We start from the raw sequence: 17,623 nt of genomic DNA on the forward strand, positions 1-17,623 counted from the left end.
AGGGCTGAGCCAGAGCAGCCAGAGGGGAGCCAGGACACACAGCCTAGTGGAGAGGACGGCGCAGGCCAGGCCAGGTGAGCCCCCAGCCCCCGCCGCCCCTGGTCTCTGCTGTCCGGGGGCCCTCGCTGGCCAGGAGGCCACACTAGCTGGGGCCGAGAGGGGCTGGGGGGGCAGTGGTTGCCACGGGGCCCGGCGGGAAGGGGCTGCTTCTCCACAACTTTCCCTGTGGGCTGCTCTGGAGTGGAGAGTTCTGTGACAGGGAGACTCGCAGAACCGTGGAGAGGGGGTCCAGACCCACCTCCCGGCCCCACAGCTGTGCAGGCTCTGCTCCAGGGCTGGGCCACGGAGTGGAATGTTTGGGAGCGCGGCCTGCTCCCCACAACTGTTCAGAGCCCCCAAAGAAGGGTAAATGCAGGTTGTGGAGTGGAGCCAGGGCCTGTGTCGGGGCAGGAGAAGGGGAGACAGACCTAGGTGGGTTCTGTTACTATGTGTGTGGCCACGTGTGAGTGTTTGAGATTGTGTGTGTGAGACCGTGTGTGGAAGGCAGAAACAGGGGTGCAGGAGGAGGTCTGGGCTCTGGTCATGTCTCTCTGTCCCTCTCCCGGCGCCAAGAGGTGAGGTGAGATGGCCAACAGCTGCAAGGAGCTGGAGCAGATGATGTTGCTGCTGGTGGAGAACTTCTACAAGTATGTGCCCAAGGGCAAGGAGGAGATCAGAAAGAGCGGCTTCCGGGAGATGCTGCAGAAGGAGCTCAACCACATGCTGACGGTCAGTCCTCTGCCTGGCCGGGGCGTGTCTTCCCTTCACTGCTTCCTCCTGGGGTCGCTCTTCCCACAGCCCTGTCCTTTGGGGGTCCTGGGTCGGGTGTGATGGGCTCTGAGGGGCAGGTGCCCTCTGCATGGCTGATGCCCAGTTCCACTGCAGTACACTGTGAACAGGAAGGCGGCCGACAAGCTCATCCAGGATCTGGACACTGACCACAATGGGCGCATCAGCTTCGACGAGTACTGGACCTTGATAGGCAGCATCGTCATCCCCCTCGTTAACGACAAACTCTACTAGGAGCAGCAAGGGAGCAGCTAGGAGGCACCACGCCCCACACTGGCCCCCTTCTCAGCCTCACCCCTGCCCCTGCCCCTGCCTCCACACCTTCCCCTTGCTGACCAGGGCCTGGGCATGGCATAGCCTCTTTGTGAGCGTCCCCGACTGGGGGTGTCTCTGACGATCTCAGACCCCGGAGCCAGCAGGCCCTAGACCCCTCTCCCACAACCGAGAGATCAAAATGCTGTTTGAGGTTCCCAAGAATCGCCCCCCTCGGTGAGCCTGGACCCTGATGCCATGTGATTGCTGTCTCCTGACCTCGGGTCCCTCTGCTGGGCGCAGCAGCGGAGACCTCGTCCCTCTCCCATGCAGCTCTTCTGCCAGGAGGAGGAAATTCAGGGACTCCCCTCCAGATGCCTCACTCTGGGTGGGAGTGAGCTAAGGGGGGTTGGGCCCCCTCCCACCTGCTCAGCCCAGGGTCGCCCATAAAGGCTTGATTTGAAATTTGTATTTCCCTCGTCCTGTCTTCTTGTGATGTTCATTAAACCTTCTTGTGCCTTGAAACTCCCTCCTGCCGTGGTGGTCTTTGCCCTGGGCTGCCTGGGACATCTGAAAGAGCCCCCAAGGCAGTGTGCAGAAGACACTGGAGCTGCAGGGGGCCAGCGGGTGCTGCTAGCTCTGCACCTGAACCCCTCGCTCCTTCCTAGGGAGGCACTTACGCTTACCGCTTACCACGGGGGCATCCCTGGCTATAGACCTGACCGGAACTGTGTCAACTCCAGGTCAATTTCATATCAATTTCAGATTAATTTCAAATCAGTTTCACCATAGATCTCACTAACATGCAGAAGCAGTGGGATGGAAAGGCGGGATGGGTACAAGGACCCCAATGTGTGAAGATCAGGGTCTGACAAATTCATGGATCAGAAAAGGAAGTGGCACCAGCAGCGGCTGGTCAGGGCGGAGTCTGCTTTCCCGGGCCAGTCCTGCTCTTGTACTGAAGACCCCTTCCCCAGCAGCGTCCCCAGGGGTGGCAGAGGAACAGAACAGAGCAAGAGGCGGGTCTGCAGCGCACTGAGCTGGCAGCTTTTATTTTATTTTTTTGGTTTTTGGATCACACCTGGCAGTGCTCAGGACTTACTCCTGGTCTGCACTCAGGAATTACCCCTGGCAGTGCTCAGGGGGTGTTGGGGAGGGAACCCCGGGCAGTGTACACAAGACTAGTGCCCTATCCGCTGTGCTATTGCTCCAGCCCCTGGGCTGGCAGCTTTTACCCAGGGCCGGTGTTGCCATCCACTTCAAGGCTTCACCTGAAGTCGGCCTCCACAGAATGAGCCTGCAGTAGAGGCAGAGCTGGTGTCCTTGCCCCCTCTCTCTCAGTAGCCCCACCCCTGCCCGGCCCCCATCCCACCCTGGCTGAGAGGGGAAGGCCAAGTTCAGTCTCCATCCCTTTCTCCGTGGATCTGCAAAATGGTCCCTACACACACACACACACACACACACACACACACACACACACACACACACACACACACACACACACACACACACACAAGCATACTCACACCCACACATATCTATCTCTCTCTCTATTTTTTTTTTTTGGTGGGGTATTATGGGGGTTTAGGTCACACCTGGTGGTGCTCAGAGCTCACTCTGGATTGGGCTCAGGGCTCAGGGATACTAAGTGGTGCCAGGGATCAAGCTGGGATGGACCACCTACAGAGGAAGTGCCTTTTGTACACATGAAGTAGATGTTTAAAAAATCAGTAACTTTTTTTTTTTTGCTTTTTGGGTCACACCCAGCAATGCACAGGGTTCACTCCTGTCTCATGCACTCAGGAATCACCCCTGGCGGTGCTCAGGGGACCATATGGGATGCTGGAATTTGAACCCGGGTCGGTCGCGTGTAAGGCAAATGCCCTACCCTCTGTACTATCACTCCAGCCCCAAAATCAGTAACTTTTTTTGTCTTTTATTATTATTATTAGTTACTGGGCTGGAGCAATAGCACAGTGGTTGGGCTTTCACCTTTCTCGCGGCGGACCCGAGTTCAATTCCTTTGCCCCTCTCGGAGAGTCCGGGAAGCTACTGAGAGTATGGAGCCCGCACGGCAGAGCCTGGCAAGCTACCTGTGCATATTGGATTTGCCAAAAGCAGTAACAATAAGTCTCTCAATGAGAGACGTTACTGGTGCCTGCTCGAACAAATCGATGAGCAACGGGATGACAGTGACAGTGACACACAGAGTTACAAAGGTGTTCATGCTCAGATTTCAGTCATACAATGTTTTGACACCCATCCCTCCACCAGTGTCCATTTCTCAGCCTTCAGTGACCCCAATTCCCTCCTCCTCAGTCTGTCTCTATGGCAGCCAGTCTCTCTCTCTCTCTCTCTCTCTCTCTCTCTTTCTCTCTCTCTCTCTCTCTCTCTCTCCCCACACACACAATCTTTCTCTCTCCTTTTGGGTATTATTGTTTGCTCTACATATACTGATGTTTGGTCCTTTACTTACTTCCAGCATGCAGTTTTTATCCAGAGTGATCATTTCCAACTATCTTCGTCACAGTGATCCCTTCTCTCTCCCCCAGCGCCTGAGGCAGGCTTCGAACCATCGACCAATCCTCCCGGCCGTTGTTTCTACTGCCCTTGACTATTAGTCTAATACTATGTTTTATGTCCCATAAATAAGTGCAGCCATTCTATGTCTGTCCCTCTCCTGATTCAAGATACTTAACAAATTTACCTTCAACCATTCTAAGCGTCTGCTACAGTATTATAAACCAAATGCAAACCACATCTGTTGTACAGGAGTTACCAGGACGTTCATTTTATAAGACTAAAACTCCTTACCTTCCCTCAGCCCTCAGCACACACTATTCTACACGGTTTCCATGAGTGTGATGATTGCAGACACTTTTATTATTGTTTTGGGTCATACACAGTGATACTCAGGGGTTCCTCCTGGCTCTGTGCTCAGGGATCATTCCTAGTGGTGCTTGGGGGAACATATGAGATGCCGGGGATTGAACCTGGGTTGACTGCGTGGCAGGCAAATGTCCTCTCTGCTATACTATTGCCCTGCCCCACCCTTGGGCTATATGTAAAAAATTTATATGATGTTATAGATTACCCCCAGGATTTTTTCTATGCATGTACTTCAATATTTATTATTTCCTACCTTCTGAAAACTTGACCTTTACTTTGTTCCTTTATTAGATTCTTTTTTTTTTTTTTTTTTTTTTTTTTTGCTTTTTTGGGTCACACCCAGCGATGCACAGGGGTCACTCCTGGCTCATGCACTCAGGAATTACTCCTGGCGGTGCTCGGGGGACCATATGGGATGCTGGGATTCGAACCCGGGTCGGCCGCGTGCAAGGCAAACGCCCTACCCGCTGTGCTATCACTCCAGCCCCTTTATTAGATTCTTAAGTAAAGTTAGGTTGAGATTTTAAATTTTGAAAGTTTTCTTCCTACCTTCTTTCTCCCTCCTGCCCTCCCTTCCTCCTTCCCTCTTCCCTCCCTCCCTCACCTCGTCCTTCCATTCCTCCTTCCCTCCCTCCTTCCCTCTCTCCCTTCTTCCTCCTTTCTTCCTTTTTTTCTTTCCTCTTTTTTTCTGGTTTTTGGGTCACTGGCTGTGCTCAGGGCTTTCTCCCAGCTTTGTGCTCAGGAATCACTCCTGGTGGGACCTTTGTGGTGCTGGGGATCTAACTCAGGCCAGTCATGTGTGAGCACTGTGCTTGTTCTGTGCTATCCTCTCTGGCCCTTAACCACAGTTTTACGTTCACAGCAAAGTTGGAGGGAAGATACGCGGGTTTCCCACATGCCCCTGCCCCCGTCCTGCACAACACAGAGCTTCCCCCCTAGAAACATCCTGCACTAGAGCTATTTACTATTGGAGTAAACAAACCTATGCCGACTGTGCAAGAATTGCCACAGCAGAGCCCAGCCCAATGTTTACATTCCAGTACATTGTGCCGTTCAGCCTATGGGTTTAGGTAAAGACATATTGTCACATATCCATTGCGATCATTTCATGCAGAGTATCTCAATGCTTAAAGAATCTGTTCTTCTTTTATGGTGTGGATGTTTACTGATCAACTTCCCTCTTCTGCTTTTGCTTTTGTAGCATTACATAGTTTTGGTATCCTGTGTTTTTGTTTTCATTTGTCTCAAGATGTTCTCTAACTTTTATGTTCTTTTTTTTTTTTTTTGCTTTTTTTGGGTCATACCTGGCAATGCATGCACAGGGGTTACTCCTGGCTTGCACTGAGAAATAACTCCTGGCAGTCCTCAGGGGACCATATGGGATGCTGGGAATAGAACTCAGGTCGGCCTCGTGCAAGGCAAACACCCTTCCTGCTGCGCTATAGCTCCAGCCTTTGATTTTTCTCTTCTACCCATGGCCACCTCCTCACCCCTTCTTTGAGGGAGTCCTGTTAGTCTGATATGGCATGTCATCAGCTCTTTTCAAAATATTCTATTCTGTCTCATTTTAAAATACTTTATCACTCAAATGTAGCTCTCTGGTAAACCTGCCTCACTTGTGTGAGATGTGGGTTTGTTCTTCAGCACTGCAAAACAAACATAAGTGATCAGAGCACCACAAGGTGTTTCTGAAAAAACGGGGGTTGGAGAAATCGCACAGCTGGTAGGGTGCTTGCCTTGAATGCAGCTGATCCTGGATTGGTCCCCTGCACTGCGTAAGGTCCCCCGAGCATAACCAGGAGTGATGCCTGAGTGCAGTCAGGAGTAAGTGATGAGCACCATCAGGCGTGCCCCCCACGAAAACCCCTCAAAACAGACAAACAAACCATCCCACAAAAGAAAAACTGGGCCATGGGTGTAGCTGACGGCAGAGCGTGCCTCCGTGTGCAGAAGAAAGGAAGCTCTTTAGTTTTTCCTCCTGCCCTGTGGAATATTTCCTCAAACCCACCTCCCAGCTCATGCATTGGTTCATTTGTTCTCAGCCATACCTATCACTTGTTTTCCCAGCCATGCTCAGGGTTCACTACTGCTTAGTAAACTTAGGGATCACTCCTGGCAGGGCTCAGGCAACCGTATGGGCTGATTGAACCCGGATCTGCCGCGTGTAAGGCACGATAGGGATTTGGTGAGAAAATGCTGATAAAGAAAATAAATGGCTTGGGTGGGTGTGCCGAAAGGGGATCTGGTGATGAGGGCCCGACTGGGGACTTTCTTTATATTTTGTCTGGAGTGCTGTGGCTGGCAAATGTCCCTCACCTCGAGATTTTGCCACTTTCCGGCGCATTCCAGTCCCCTGAGCTCTCTCTCCTGCCCTCCTGGCTGTTCCGTCGAGGAGCCCATCTCAAACTTTGATTATTTTGGCTGGCAGCCGCTGTTTCCTGGGCTGGGGCGGGGTTGTTCCAGTCGCTGTGTCGGCCGTGATATAGTGGCTCTCAGTGTGGACAAAGGCACCAGGAAACAAGGGTCACAGTCCACAGTGCTCTGTCCCCTGGGACTTGCCTTTAGTCTTTTTCACTGAAAATGCTGCCCTGGAAAGAGGCATCTCCGGGCTGTGGATTTGGAGGAGGAAGTGACATGCCAGTCTCCGGGCTGCCCACAAGAGTGTTCACCAGTTTCTCATCCCAAAGAAAGTCACTGCTGCCCTCTTTGTAGTCAGGCTACTCCTCCTCCCTCTCTGCTAGGGAGCTTGTCTTTATCTTTTCTTTTATTTTTTCCCTTTCGGGTCTCACACCGGCGATGCTCAGGGGTTACTCCTGACTCTACTCTCAGGAATTACTCCTGGCAGTGCTCGAGGGACCATATAGGATGCTGGGAATCGAACCCGGGTCGGCTGCACGACAAACTACCCTCTGCACTATTGCTCCAGCCCCAGAACCTGTCTTTTCTTTTCTTTTTTTAAAAAAATTATTTATTTATTTTTAATTAGTGAATCAACGTGAGGGTACAGTGACAGATTTATACATTTTTGTGCTCATGTTTCCCCCATACAAAGTTCGAGAACCCATCCCTTCACCAGTGCCCATTCTCTACCACCAGTAAACCTAGCATCTCTCCCACCCTCCCAGTCCCGTCTCCCCCCACCCCACACTGCCCTGCCACTATGGCAGGGTATTCCCTTTTGATCTCTCTCTCTGATTAGGTGTTGTGGTTTGCAATAAAGGTGTTGAGTGGCCATTGTGTTCAGTCTCTAGTCTATATTCGGCACGCATCACCCTTCCCCAGCATGACCTCCGACCACATTTTACTTGGTGTTCCCTTCTCTGAGTTGCCCAGAATGAGAGACCAGCCTCCAAGCCACGGAGACAACCTCCTGGTACTTATTTCTACTAATCTTGGGTGTTAGTCTTATAGTCTATTATTCTATATTCCACAGATGAGTGCAATCTTTCTATGTCTGTCTCTCTCTTTCTGACTCATTTCACTTAGCATGATACTATCCATGCTGATCCACTTATATGCAATCGTCATGACCTCATTTTCTCTAACAGCTGCGTAGTATTCCATTGTATAGACGTACCAGAGTTTCCTCAACCAGTCATCTGTTCTAGGGCACTCGGGTTTTTTCCAGATTCTGGCTATTGTAAACAGTGCTGCGATGAACATATAAGTGCAGATGTCATTTCGACTATCCTTTTTGGCTTTTCTGGGATATATTCCCAGCAGTGGTATTGCTTGTTCAAATGGGAGCTCAACCTCTAATTTTTTGAGAATCGTCCATATTGTTTTCGAAAAGGGCTGAACTAGTCGGCATTCCCACCAGCAGTGTAGAAGGGTCCCTTTCTCCCCACATCCTCTCCAACAGCGAGAACCTGTCTTTTCTATGGAGGCCATCGCATCACTTATTTATTTAGACTTAGGCACCATGATTTCAGACCAAGGAGAGTGATCAAAGGGCTGCAATGCCTTGCTTGGCAGGCTCAGGGTCTTGAATCCTATCCCCAGTACCCCTAAAGTAGTTTTGGTGGGACCCAACATCACTAAACCACCAAATCAACAAGAATGGGTCTGAGACCCTTGAGCAGTGCTCGGGAGGCCCCCACTTCAAATGTTTTTTATTACAATTATAATAATGATAATAAATATTATTATTTTGGTTTTGGGCTACACCTGGTGGAGCTCAGAGCTTACTCACCTGGCTCTGGGCTCAGGAATCACTATTGGCAAGGCTCAGGGGACATATGAGGTGCCAGGGAACCATTCGGGGTTGGCTGTGTGCAAGGCCAAAAGCCCCACGGCTGCACTATTGCTCTGGCGCTTCCAAATGTTTTCAAACTTTCAGCTTAATATTGGGAGAGTGATATAATCGAGGATTCTTAATTTGTTTTTGATTTGTGACTGAATTCTGATCCTGGCTCTGCGCTTAACCCCTGGAGCTTGACCCCGGATCTATCAGTGCAGACGACACCCAGAGTGCAGTGTAGCTGGATTAAGCCAGATCCGTGGTCTATTCAGAACAAGGTCTGTGCAGGGCCAGCTTCCCCCGTCCCACCTGCCGGCTCCCCTGGTCTCTTAGGAACGGGCATTTATTAGTTCCAAGGAACCTTCAGAAAGCCGTTGATGGTCCCACCTTGGGAGGACCTTGATCTGAGCAAATATTTCTTTTGAGGGGGGCCCCACCCGGCTGTGCCAGGTGGGGCTCTGTGACTGAGAACTGTGAGCCACAGTAGTCAGGGGGCCATGAGCTGCCTGGCCTTGAACCCTGGCTTTGGCATGCAAAGCATGTGCTCTGCCCCGAGGGACTGAGCTATCGCTCCCACCTTGGGCAAAGAGGTCTTGCTGTTTGGGTTTTGTTTTTTGGGGCCATACCCGGTGGTGCCCAGGGCTTACTCCTGGCTCTATGCTGGGGACCATATGGGGTGTGAGATTGTACCTGGGTCAGCTGCCTGCAAAGCAAGTGTCTTACCACCTGGTACTATGGCGGCAGCCTTGCTTGTCATCTTTTGTTGTTTTGGGCCGCACCCAGCAGTGCTCAGGGCTTACTCCTGACTCAGGGATCAATCCTGGAAGGGTTGGGGGACCAGTAGGGTACTGGGGATTGAGCCCATGTTGGCCACACACAAGACCTTTTTTCCCCTTGCCCTCTTTCTCCTCCCCACTCTTTCTCCTCCTCCTCCTCCCCCTCCCCTCTCTTTCCTCCTTGTCCTCCTTCCCCTCCCCTCTTCTTGCTTCTCTCCTCCCTCCCCTTTCTATTCTCTCTCCCTCCCCACATCTCCCTTCCCTCTCCTCCTCCTCCTCCTTCTTCTCCTTTCTGCAATGTAGACATAGTTCTCTGTCTCAGTTCTACTGTTTTTTTCCATGTCTACACAGTAACCCCAAATATCCCTGCAGGGCTTCACACCTGCCCCTATCCTTCACTGCTTGGAAGGTGTCTCCATTGGACAGTGCTCCCAACCTTGGGTCTCTGGGTGAGGAGTTGGGGGAATTTGAAGAGTCAGTGGTCAAGAACTTTCGGGGCTCAGTAGTTGTCACTTTTGCCCCATGGGTTTGCGTAGAGGTGGTGCCAGGACAAGATGGGCTGGGAAGGGGTCAGTCTGAGCTGGGGGAGGAAGCGGGTGTGTGTGGTGGGGGGCAGGATACCACAGGATACCAGGGCAGGCGCCTGGCCCACTGATGTCTGGAAAGGTGGTGGAGGAACAGGGGGATCGGCGGGTTCCAAGCTTCAGCGTTGGTGTCTGCATCCATAAAATGGGAGAGTAATAGGACTTTCTCAGAGGACAGAGGATGGGCTTAGAGAGCTGGTGAAGAGCTTAGCCAGGCGACCTGAAGGGGGGTGAGGGTCCCCTGTTCCCCCTGCTACCTCCATGGGGGTCTTGGGGAAGAGGTGGAAGGGCACTTCTGGAGGAATTTCCACTGTAGTAAGTGGTCCTAGGATGGGACTAAACAAAAATAATAAAAGATCAAAGAAGTTCCAGGTGGGCACAGGGCTCCATGGGAGAGGGGCTACCTCGTCGGTGGGCCACTGCTCCCCAGGGCCTGGGGGCGACTTCGGAGACCCCTTATTGCCACGAAGTGTCTGGGGCCCCGGCGCACTGGCCTCTCTTGGGCCTGACCGGGTGGTGGGAGGGCAGGTGACCTTCTCTCCTTCCAGATTCCAGCCCGGGGGTTTGACTGGAAGGTGGGGTTGGGGCCGGGGCTGCCTCCACCACACCCTCTGGGTGGGGGTAGGAAATGTGTGTGTGCCTTTAACCAGGGCACAACCCTTGGCCAGGAACACCCCCCAGCCCGGCCCCCAGCAGCTCTGCGGGAGGGAGTGGGACAGATTCTGGGAGTGCAGCGGGGAGGAGTCCTGGCAGGGCTGAGCGGGAGCAGCCAGAGGGGAGCCAGTACACACAGCCTAGTGGAGAGGACAGCACAGCCAGGCCAGGTGAGCCCCCAGCCCCCGCCGCCCCTGGTCTCTGCTGTCCGGGGGCCCTCGCTGGCCAGGAGGCCACAGGAGCTGGGGCCGGGAGGGGCTGGGGGGGGAGTGGTTGCCAGGGGGCCTGGCGGGAAGGGGCTGCTTCTCCACAACTTTCCCTGTGGGCTGCTCTGGAGTGGAGAGTTCTGTGACGGGGAGACTCGCAGAACCGTGGAGAGGGGGTCCAGACCCACCTCCCGGCCCCACAGCTGTGCAGGCTCTGCTCCAGGGCTGGGCCACGGGGTGGAATGTTTGGGAGCGCGGCCTGCTCCCCACAACTGTTCAGAGCCCCCACAGAAGGGCAAATGCAGGTTGTGGAGTGGAGCCAGGGCCTGTGTCGGGGCAGAGAAAGGGGAGACAGACCTAGGTGGGTTCTGTTACTATGTGTGTGGCCACGTCTAAGTGTTTCTGATTGTGTGTGTGAGACCGTGTGTGGAAGGCAGAAACAGGGGTGCAGGAGGAGGTCTGGGCTCTGGTCATGTCTCTCTGTCCCTCTCCCGGCGCCAGGAGGTGAGGTGAGATGGCCGACAGCTGCACGGAGCTGGAGCAGATGATGTTGCTGCTGGTGGAGAAGTTCTACAAGTATGTGCCCAAGGGCAAGGAGGAGATCAGAAAGAGCGACTTCCGGGAGATGCTGCAGAAGGAGCTCAACCACATGCTGACGGTCAGTCCTCTGCCTGACCGGGTGTGTCTTCCTTTCACTGCTTCCTCCTGGGGTCGCTCTTCCCACAGCCCTGTCCTTTGGGGGTCCTGGGTCGGGTGTGATGGGCTCTAAGGGGCAGGTGCCCTCCCCATGGCTGATGCCCAGTTCCACTGCAGGCCACTGGGAGCAAGGAGGCGGCCAACAAGCTCATCCAGGATCTGGACACCGACCACAATGGGCGCATCAGCTTCGACGAGTACTGGACCTTGATAGGCAGCATCGTCTTCCCCCTCATTAACCACAAACTCTACTAGGAGCAGCAAGGCAGCAGCTAGGAGGCACCACGCCCCACACTGGCCCCCTTCTCAGCCTCACCCCTGCCCCTGCCCCTGCCTTCACACCTTCCCCTTGCTGACCAGGGCCTGGGCATGGCATAGCCCCTTTGTGAGCGTCCCCGACTGGGGGTATCTCTGACGATCTCAGACCCCGGAGCCAGCAGGCCCTAGACCCCTCTCCCACAACTGAGAGATCAAAATGCTGTTTGAGGTTCCCAAGAATCGCCCCCCTCGGTGAGCCTGGACCCCGATGCCATGTGATTGCTGTCTCCTGACCTCGGATCCCTCTGCTGGGCGCAGCAGCGGAGACCTCGTCCCACTCCCATGCAGCTCCTCTGCCAGGAGGAGGAAATTCAGGGACTCCCCTCCAGATGCCTCACTCTGGGTGGGAGTGAGCTAAGGGGGGTTGGGCCCCCTCCCACCTGCTCAGCCCAGGGACGCCCATAAAGGCTTGATTTGAAATTTGTATTTCCCTCCTCCTGTCTTCTTGTGATGTTCATTAAACCTTCTTGCATCTTGAAATTCCCTCCTGCCTTGGTGGTCTTTGCCCTGGGCTGCCTGGGACATCTGAAAGAGCCCCCAAGGCAGCGTGCAGAAGACACTGGAGCTGCAGGGGGCCAGCGGGTGCTGCTAGCTCTGGACCTGTACCCCTCGCTCCTTCCTAGGGAGGCACTTATGTTGACTGCTTACCACGGGGGCATCCCTGGCTATAGACCTGACCGGAACCGTGTCAACTCCAGGTCAATTTCATATCAATTTCAGATTAATTTCAAATCAGTTTCGCCATAGATCTCACTAACACGCAGAAGCAGTGGGATGGAAAGAGGGATGGGTACAAGGACCCCAATGTGTGAAGATCAGGGTCTGACAAATTCATGGAGCGGAAAAGGAAGTGGCACCAGCAGCGGCTGGTCAGGGCGGAGTCTGCTTTCCCGGGCCAGTCCTGCTCTTGTACTGAACACCCCTTCCCCAGCAGCGTCCCCAGGGGTGGCAGAGGAACAGAACAGAGCAAGAGGCAGGTCTGCAGTGCACTGAGCTGGCAGCTTTTATTTTATTTTTTTTGGTTTTTGGATCACACCTGGCAGTGCTCAGGACTTACTCCTGGTCTGCACTCAGGAATTACCCCTGGCCGTGCTCAGGGGGTGTTGGGGAGGGAACCCCGGGCAGTGTACGCAAGACTAGCGCCCTATCCGCTGTGCTATTGCTCCAGCCCCTGGGCTGGCAGCTTTTACCCACGGCCGGTGTTGCCATCCACTTCAAGGCTTCACCTGAAGTCGGCCTCCACAGAATGAGCCTGTAGTATGCGATAGCACAGCGGGTAGGGCGTTTGCCTTGCACGTGGCCGACCCGGGTTCAATCCCCGGCATCCCATATGGTACCCCAAGCATCGCCAGGAGTAATTCCTGAGTGTAAAGCCAGGAGTAACCCCTGAGCATCGCTGGGTTGTGACCCAAATAGTAAAAAAAAAAAGAGAATGAGCCTGCAGTAGAGGCAGCGCTGGTGTCCTTGCCCCCTCTCTCTCAGTAGCCCCACCCCTGCCCGGCCCCCATCCCACCCTGGCTGAGAGGGGAAAGCCTTGTTCAATCCCCCTCCCTTTCTCCGTGGATCTGCATAATGGTCCCTATACACACACACACAAGCACACACACACACACATATATCTATCTCTCTATTTTTTATTTTTTGTGCGGCATTATGGGGGGTTAGGTCATACCTGGTGGTGCTCAGAGCTCACTCTGGATTGGGCTCAAAGATGCTAAGTGGTGCCAGGGATTAAACTGGGATGGACCACCTGCAGAGCATGTGCCTTTTGTACACATGAAGTACATGTTTAAAAAATCAGTAACTCTTTTGGTCTTTTATTATTATTATTAGTTACTGGGCTGGAGCAATAGCACAGTGGTTGGGCTATTGCTTTAACCTTTCACGCAGCAGACTTGAATTCGATTCCTTTGCCCCTCTCGGAGAGTCCGGCAAGCTACTGAGAGTATGGAGCCCGCACGGCAGAGCCTGGCAAGCTACCCGTGCATATTGGATATGCCAAAAACTTTGATTATTTTGGCTGGCAGCCGCTGTTTCAGGGGGTGGGGCGGGGTTGTTCCAGTCACTGTGTCGGCCGTGATATAGTGGCTCTCAGTGTGGACAAAGGCACCAGGAAACAAGGGTCACAGTCCACAGTGCTCTGTCCCCTGGGACTTGCCTTTAGTCTTTTTCACTGAAAATGCTGCCCTGGAAAGAGGCATCTCTGGGCTGTGGACTTGGAGGAGGAAGTGACATGCCAGTCTCTGGGCTGCCCACGAGAGTGTTCACCAGTTTCTCATCCCAAAGAAAGTCTCTGCTGCCCTCTTTGTAGTCAGGCTACTCCTCCTCCCTCTCTGCTAGGGAGCTTGTCTTTATCTTTTCTTTTATTTTTTCCCTTTCGGGTCTCACACCGGCGATGCTCAGGGGTTACTCCTGGCTCTACACTCAGGAATTACTCCTGGCAGTGCTCGAGGGACCATATGGGATGCTGGGAATCGAACCTGGGTCGGCTGCAAGACAAACTACCCTCTGCACTATTGCTCCAGCCCCAGAACCTGTCTTTTCTTTTTTTTAAAAAATAATTTATTTATTTTTAATTAGTGAATCATCGTGAGGGTACAGTTACAGATTTATACATTTTTGTGCTCATGTTTCCCTCATACAAAGTTCGAGAACCCATCCCTTCACCAGTGCCCATTCTCTACCACCAGTAAACCCAGCATCCCTCCCACCTCCCCAGTCCCGTCTCCCCCCACCCCACACTGCCCTGCCACTATGGCAGGATATTCCCTTTTGATCTCTCTCTCTGATTAGGTGTTGTGGTTTGCAATAAAGGTGTTGAGTGGCCATTGTGTTCAGTCTCTAGTCTATATTCGGCACGCATCACCCTTCCCCCGCATGACCTCCGACCACATTTTACTTGGTGTTCCCTTCTCTGAGTTGCCCAGAATGAGGGACCAGCCTCTAAGCCACGGAGACAACCTCCTGGTATTTATTTCTACTAATCTTGGGTGTTAGTCTTATAGTCTATTATTCTATATTCCACAGATGAGTGCAATCTTTCTATGTCTGTCTCTCTCTTTCTGACTCATTTCACTTAGCATGATACTTTCCATGCTGATCCACTTATATGCAATCGTCATGACCTCATTTTCTCTAACAGCTGCATAGTATTCCATTGTATGGATGTACCAGAGTTTCCTTAACCAGTCATCTGTTCTAGTGCACTCGGGTTTTTTCCAGATTCTGGCTATTGTAAACAGTGCTGCGATGAACATATAAGTGCAGATTTCATTTCGACTATCCTTTTTGGCTTTTCTGGGATATATTCCCAGCAGTGGTATTGCTTGTTCAAATGGGAGGTCAACCTCTAATTTTTTGAGAATCGTCCATATTGTTTTCGAAAAGGGCTGAACTAGCCAGCATTCCCACCAGCAGTGTAGAAGGGTCCCTTTCTCCCCACATCCTCTCCAACAGCGAGAACCTGTCTTTTCCATGGAGGCCATTGCATCACTTATTTATTTAGACTTAGGCACCATGATTTCAGACCAAGGAGAGTGATCAAAGGGCTGCAATGCCTTGCTTGGCAGGCTCAGGGTCTTGAATTCTATCCCCAGTACCCCTAAAGCGGTTTTGGTGGGACCCAACATCACTAAACCACCAAATCAACAAGAATGGGTCTGAGACCCTTGAGCAGTGCTCGGGAGGCCCCCACTTCAAATGTTTTTTATTACAATTATAATAATGATAATAAATATTATTATTTTGGTTTTGGGCTACACCTGGTGGAGCTCAGAGCTTACTCACCTGGCTCTGGGCTCAGGAATCACTATTGGCAGGGCTCAGGGGACCATATGAGGTGCCAGGGATCCATTCTAGGTTGGATGTGTGCAAGGCCAAGCACCCCACCAGCTGCACTATTGCTCTGGCCTTTCCAAATGTTTTCAAACTTTCAGCTTAATATTGGGAAAGTGAAAAAATGGGGATTCTTTATTTGTTTTTGATTTTATTAAGGTTACTTAAGGCATTTATCATTCATAGATTATACTTTTCCTTCCTTTAAATGCTTTTTTAAAAGTTTAGGTAAACAGTTATAATGGTTAAGTTTTATGACATTGACAAAGTTACTGCACCCCACCCCACCACCACCCAGGGGCCCAAGACTCTCCACCTCCATCCTCACGACATCCCTAGTTCACCTCGCCCTCCCCTCTTCCCGAGTTGTTGGGTCAGCTCAGTTTTGCAATCAAAGGCCAAAGTTTTGGCATACATTTGTTCTTAAAAATGAAACTAAAGTAGGTTTTTGATGGATGCTATTTGTGGGTCAAAATATTTATTTCTGACAAATACCAGATGATCTTACACATATGTGGGATATAGAGAAGCAAAATAAGGAAAAGACAAAAACCAAAGAAAAACAAAACCCTTGGACTCGGCAGAGTTGAGATTGTTAGAAAGGTGGGAAGGGGGGTGGTTTGGGGAGGTTGGGTAGGTGAAGGGAATTGAAGGGGACGGGCCCAGGATTTTGGTGGGAGCAGACTGATGCTTGTTGGTGGGTATAGTATGGTCACATACATTTTGGGGAGGTGTGAAATTGTACATGTATTATATAAGTATGTAAACCAATGGTACTTCAATATTAAGAAAAATTAAATAAAAATCATAAAAAATTTACTTACATTCCTTAATTACAAGGGCTTTTGATTCTAAATGAAGTTTATTCTGGAATCTGTTAAGATCAGCACAAAGCTTTGATTTTGGGAGGAGACACACCCAGTGGTGCTCAGGGGTTGTCTCTGGCTCAGCGATCACTCCTGGCAGAGCTCCGGGGTCCATACGGTGCTGGGGTTTGGAGTGAGGGGGGCAGGACGCAAAGCAAGCACCTTATTCCCAGTGCTATATATAGGAAGGCAAGGGTTTTTGTGGGGGTGGAGGTGGGGTGGCAGGAGGTTGGGCCACACCCAGATATACTTACTTCTGGCTCTGAACTCAGGGATCAGTCTGAACTCAGGTGGGCTCCAGGGACCATAAGGGACCATAAGCAAGCTCCTTACCCACTGTGCTATTTCTTCTTCTACTATTTCTAACTCTTTCTAACCAAGGTTTGACCTTTAATTAAAATACATATATTTAAAATGTGTTGACTTACATTATTAGACTTTATTTTATTTTATTTCATTATTGCTTATTTGGGTCACACCTGGTGATGCACAGGGGTTATTCCTGGTTCATGCACTCAGGAATTATTCCTGGTGATGCTCAGGGGACCATATGGGATGCCGGGAATCGAACCTGGGTTGGCTGCATGCAAGGCAAATGCCCTACCCGCTGTGCTATCACTCCAGCACCTACTTTATTATTTATACATGTTTATTGATGTTTTGGGCCACACCTGGCAGTGCTCAGGGATTGCTCCTGGCTCTGTGCCCAGGGGTCCCTGTTGGCATTCAGGGATTGCTCCTGGCTCTGTGCCCGGGCGTCCCTGATGGGATTCACAGGACTGCTTGAGGTGCTGGGGATTGAACCAGGGTCTGCTGTGTGCAAGGTAAGTGCTGTACTCTCTGTACTATCTCTCTAGCCCCAGTATACTTCTAGTGTTAAAACAGCTCCTGCATTCAAGGCATTTAAACACAACTTAGTCATAACATATTTAAAAAAAATGTAATAGTAGACTGTTTTTAGGGAGGGGGCACACCTGGTGATGCTCAGGGACCACTCCTGGCTCTGCTCAGGATCACTCCTGACTGTACTCGGGATCACACATGGGGCAGAGAACTCAAACCAGATTCATGGCTGCAGTTGCCTTAACCCTTGTCCTATCTCTCTGGGCCACGATACCAGATGTTATTTGCTATCAGGTTATTTTAGATTCTACATCTATAATAGTAATTGACATTGATTTCCAATGTACCTTCCCCTCTTTTTCATCTCTGGTGTTTCCACCTAGGATGATCTGATGTAATCTCGTCTAAACACAGGCTTGACTGTATGCAACAGATACCAAAATTAATAGTAGCTGGAAGAGGGCATTCATTTACTGTTGTATTTGTACTGTTATTACTTGGGGGCCTTGTTAGCAGTTCTCAGGAGGCTTGGGGCAGCTCCTCTCACAGATCCTTGGCCAACCAGGCTGGGGGCTCAGCGTGGGGGTCCAAAGATGCAGTGATGCTTGGCATTATGCAGATCCTTGAGCATCGCAGG

The 17,623-nt window shown here is 51.5% G+C and overlaps 1 protein-coding gene across 1 annotated transcript; it reads left to right on the forward strand.

The window, feature by feature from the left end:
• The first annotated feature begins 10,290 nt into the window (after positions 1-10,290).
• Positions 10,291-11,869, forward strand: LOC129404933 (protein S100-A16-like). The gene is made up of 3 exons (XM_055139705.1): positions 10,291-10,393; positions 10,931-11,087; positions 11,243-11,869. The coding sequence occupies exons 2-3, from the start codon at positions 10,944-10,946 to the stop codon at positions 11,378-11,380; spliced, it is 282 nt and encodes a 93-aa protein (XP_054995680.1). The 5' UTR covers positions 10,291-10,393; positions 10,931-10,943; the 3' UTR covers positions 11,381-11,869.
• Positions 11,870-17,623: the final 5,754 nt, after the last annotated feature.

The sequence above is a fragment of the Sorex araneus genome, chromosome 5, assembly GCF_027595985.1.
Source record: "Sorex araneus isolate mSorAra2 chromosome 5, mSorAra2.pri, whole genome shotgun sequence".
Lineage (NCBI taxonomy): Eukaryota > Metazoa > Chordata > Mammalia > Eulipotyphla > Soricidae > Sorex > Sorex araneus.